General features: G+C 37.5%; 1 protein-coding gene across 1 annotated transcript; it reads left to right on the top strand.

The window, feature by feature from the left end:
* The first annotated feature begins 958 nt into the window (after positions 1-958).
* Positions 959-1,909, top strand: LOC141050021 (olfactory receptor 11L1-like). Its single transcript, XM_073546857.1, has one exon. The coding sequence runs from the start codon at positions 959-961 to the stop codon at positions 1,907-1,909; it is 951 nt and encodes a 316-aa protein (XP_073402958.1).
* The last annotated feature ends 485 nt before the right edge of the window (positions 1,910-2,394 follow it).

The following is a 2,394-nucleotide window of genomic DNA, read 5'->3' as shown; positions in this document are numbered from 1 at the left end:
CCATCGGTAGGGCATTGAGTTGGTCGGGCATTGTTTACTTTAGCACATATCACTAATTTTATTATACTGTACTAATACTAACATCCCAGCTCATGTGATGATACTAAGGCATTAAGGTTTAAACTTGGGAAAGTCACAAAATAAATGGGTTCACATCCTGCTGTACCTACGTTTTATTTTATGAAAAATACTGCAAAAATTGAGAGTAGCATTTTTGCTTTTCATGGGTGAACAAATGTTGCAAAACTGCTGAAACAATAGACAGTCTGCATTTTTGTTTTTAAAAAAGAAGCATTTTTCCAATTCATTCAGGAAAAAAAAGTGTGTGCATGATATTTCTAATGTCTCATAACTTTGCCTAATACTGTAAAAAGCAACGTTAAATTTGCATAAAATCAGCAATAAAAATGCAACATGTGAACATAGCCTTACAATAAAAGATACAGTACGTGTGCTAGCAGAGCTGTAAGTGTATTTTTATTAGAGCAGTGTGAGATTTCCAAGTCTATTAACTAAGCAAACAAAGCAAATAAAAAAATACTCTGATAATTCTATTGAGCAGCTATGACTTTTTCCTCTTATCTTCCACATGTTCATTCTGAACTGGTTCTACTCAGTGATTCTTATTATTATTTCCCCTGAGATTAATTATTTTCACTTTCTAATTTTATACACCTGGAGAGTCCATGTTGCAAAAACGTTTTTTTTTTAAATGATCTCTAATTGTCTTTTCCTTGGAGATTTGGGGCTTTAGAGATATAAATACCGATCCTTCTCATTGTTCTGGGCAGACGAGACGAGTGTAACCACCTGCCAGCCGTGATGACGGCTGAAGAACATCTGTCACCAATGATTTCAGGGCTAAGGAGAAAAATGGATATTAACTGTAGATCATCAAATATAAAGTCTGATAGAAACAAAAATCTATCCCTCTAAAATGCAAAAAACTGCGTAAGAAATGAACTCTACAACCGTCCGAGAGTTTTTTATACTGGGATTCCCGGAGCTGCATGATTACAAGTTGCCTTTCTTCTATATGATGCTTTTTATGTATTGTATCACCATATGTGAAAACCTTGTCATCATCTTATTGGTGTCCACCAGCCAACGTCTCCATTCTCCCATGTATTTCTTCCTTGGACATTTGTCCCTGACAGACATAATCCTTGTAACAACGATTGTTCCTAACATGCTGGACGTTATTAGGAGAGAAGGGAGCGTTATGCCTTTTGTTGGGTGCTTGGCCCAGTCTTACTTGTACGGGGGAACGGTTGGTGCCGAGTGTTTTTTGCTCACGGCCATGTCCTATGACCGGTACTTGGCCATCTGTAAACCTCTACATTATATCTCATTGATGAGTCCAAAGCTGAGGTACAGCCTGATCGTCTCATCCTGGGGCCTGAGCTTCATGTTATTGCTCATCTCACTATTACTTGTATGTTACTTAGACTTCTGTGGCCCGAATGTTGTTAACCATTTCTTCTGTGACTATGCCCCTATTTTAGCACTTTCTTGCTCTGATACAACTGTCCCGGACATCGAAATGATTATTCTTTCTATTCCTATTATGGTTTTGCCATTTTTATTTGTTATCATAACTTACGTGTATATTTTTAATACCATTTTTAGAATTTCCTCCACCTCAGGTCGGCAAAAAACCTTCTCCACTTGTAGCTCTCACTTGGTGGTCGTTTCTACCTATTATGGCTCCATGGTCGTAATCTACATGGTCCCTTCCAATGGACACTCACTGACTCTTAACAAGTTTATTTCCCTTCTTTATATCGTACTGACCCCCCTTGTAAATCCGGTGATATATAGTCTGAGAAACAAAGAGATTCAGTCTTCTGCTAAGAAATATCTAAACTTTTTTGGTAAGAAAAAACTCGAACAGAAAAAAAAGACATAAATCATGAAATCCTGGTTATTATCTTATCTATTGCTTTGAAATTAAATATTCTGTAAAAATAATGGGAAAAATCCATCACATTGATTGTTGAATTCAATCAATTAAAATAAATATTTTCTTTAAATTAGAAGATTTTTTTTACTGTGAAGAGTGGACCCATGGCCCTTTGAGTTCGTCTGGCTCTGTTGAACCGTAGTTCAATGTTCTGTTTGGTAACCAAACGTGACCCTGAACCCAACAGAAGTCAATGAGGATCTGAACTTTGCTGCTTCAAAATGGCTGCAAAATGTTTATAGTCAGGGTTATGGGGGCTGCAAAATGAAGGAAAAAGCAGGAGACGTGCCCCCCAAAGAAATGTGGGTAGGAAAATGGCTTAAAATAGCAAACTAAAAATAAAGAAAAAGATTATACTCATGAACCAGGAAGTGGATGTCAAAGTGTAGGAGGAGCCGGAGGAGGAGGTGACGGTGTGGGTGGAAGAGGCG

This window comes from Dendrobates tinctorius, unplaced genomic scaffold (assembly GCF_039654945.1).
Source record: "Dendrobates tinctorius isolate UK_male_01 unplaced genomic scaffold, ASM3965494v1 ptg000151l, whole genome shotgun sequence".
Classification (NCBI taxonomy): Eukaryota; Metazoa; Chordata; class Amphibia; order Anura; family Dendrobatidae; genus Dendrobates; species Dendrobates tinctorius.
The sequence above is the reverse complement of the archived record's forward strand: the minus strand, read 5'-3'. Positions and strand labels throughout refer to the sequence as shown.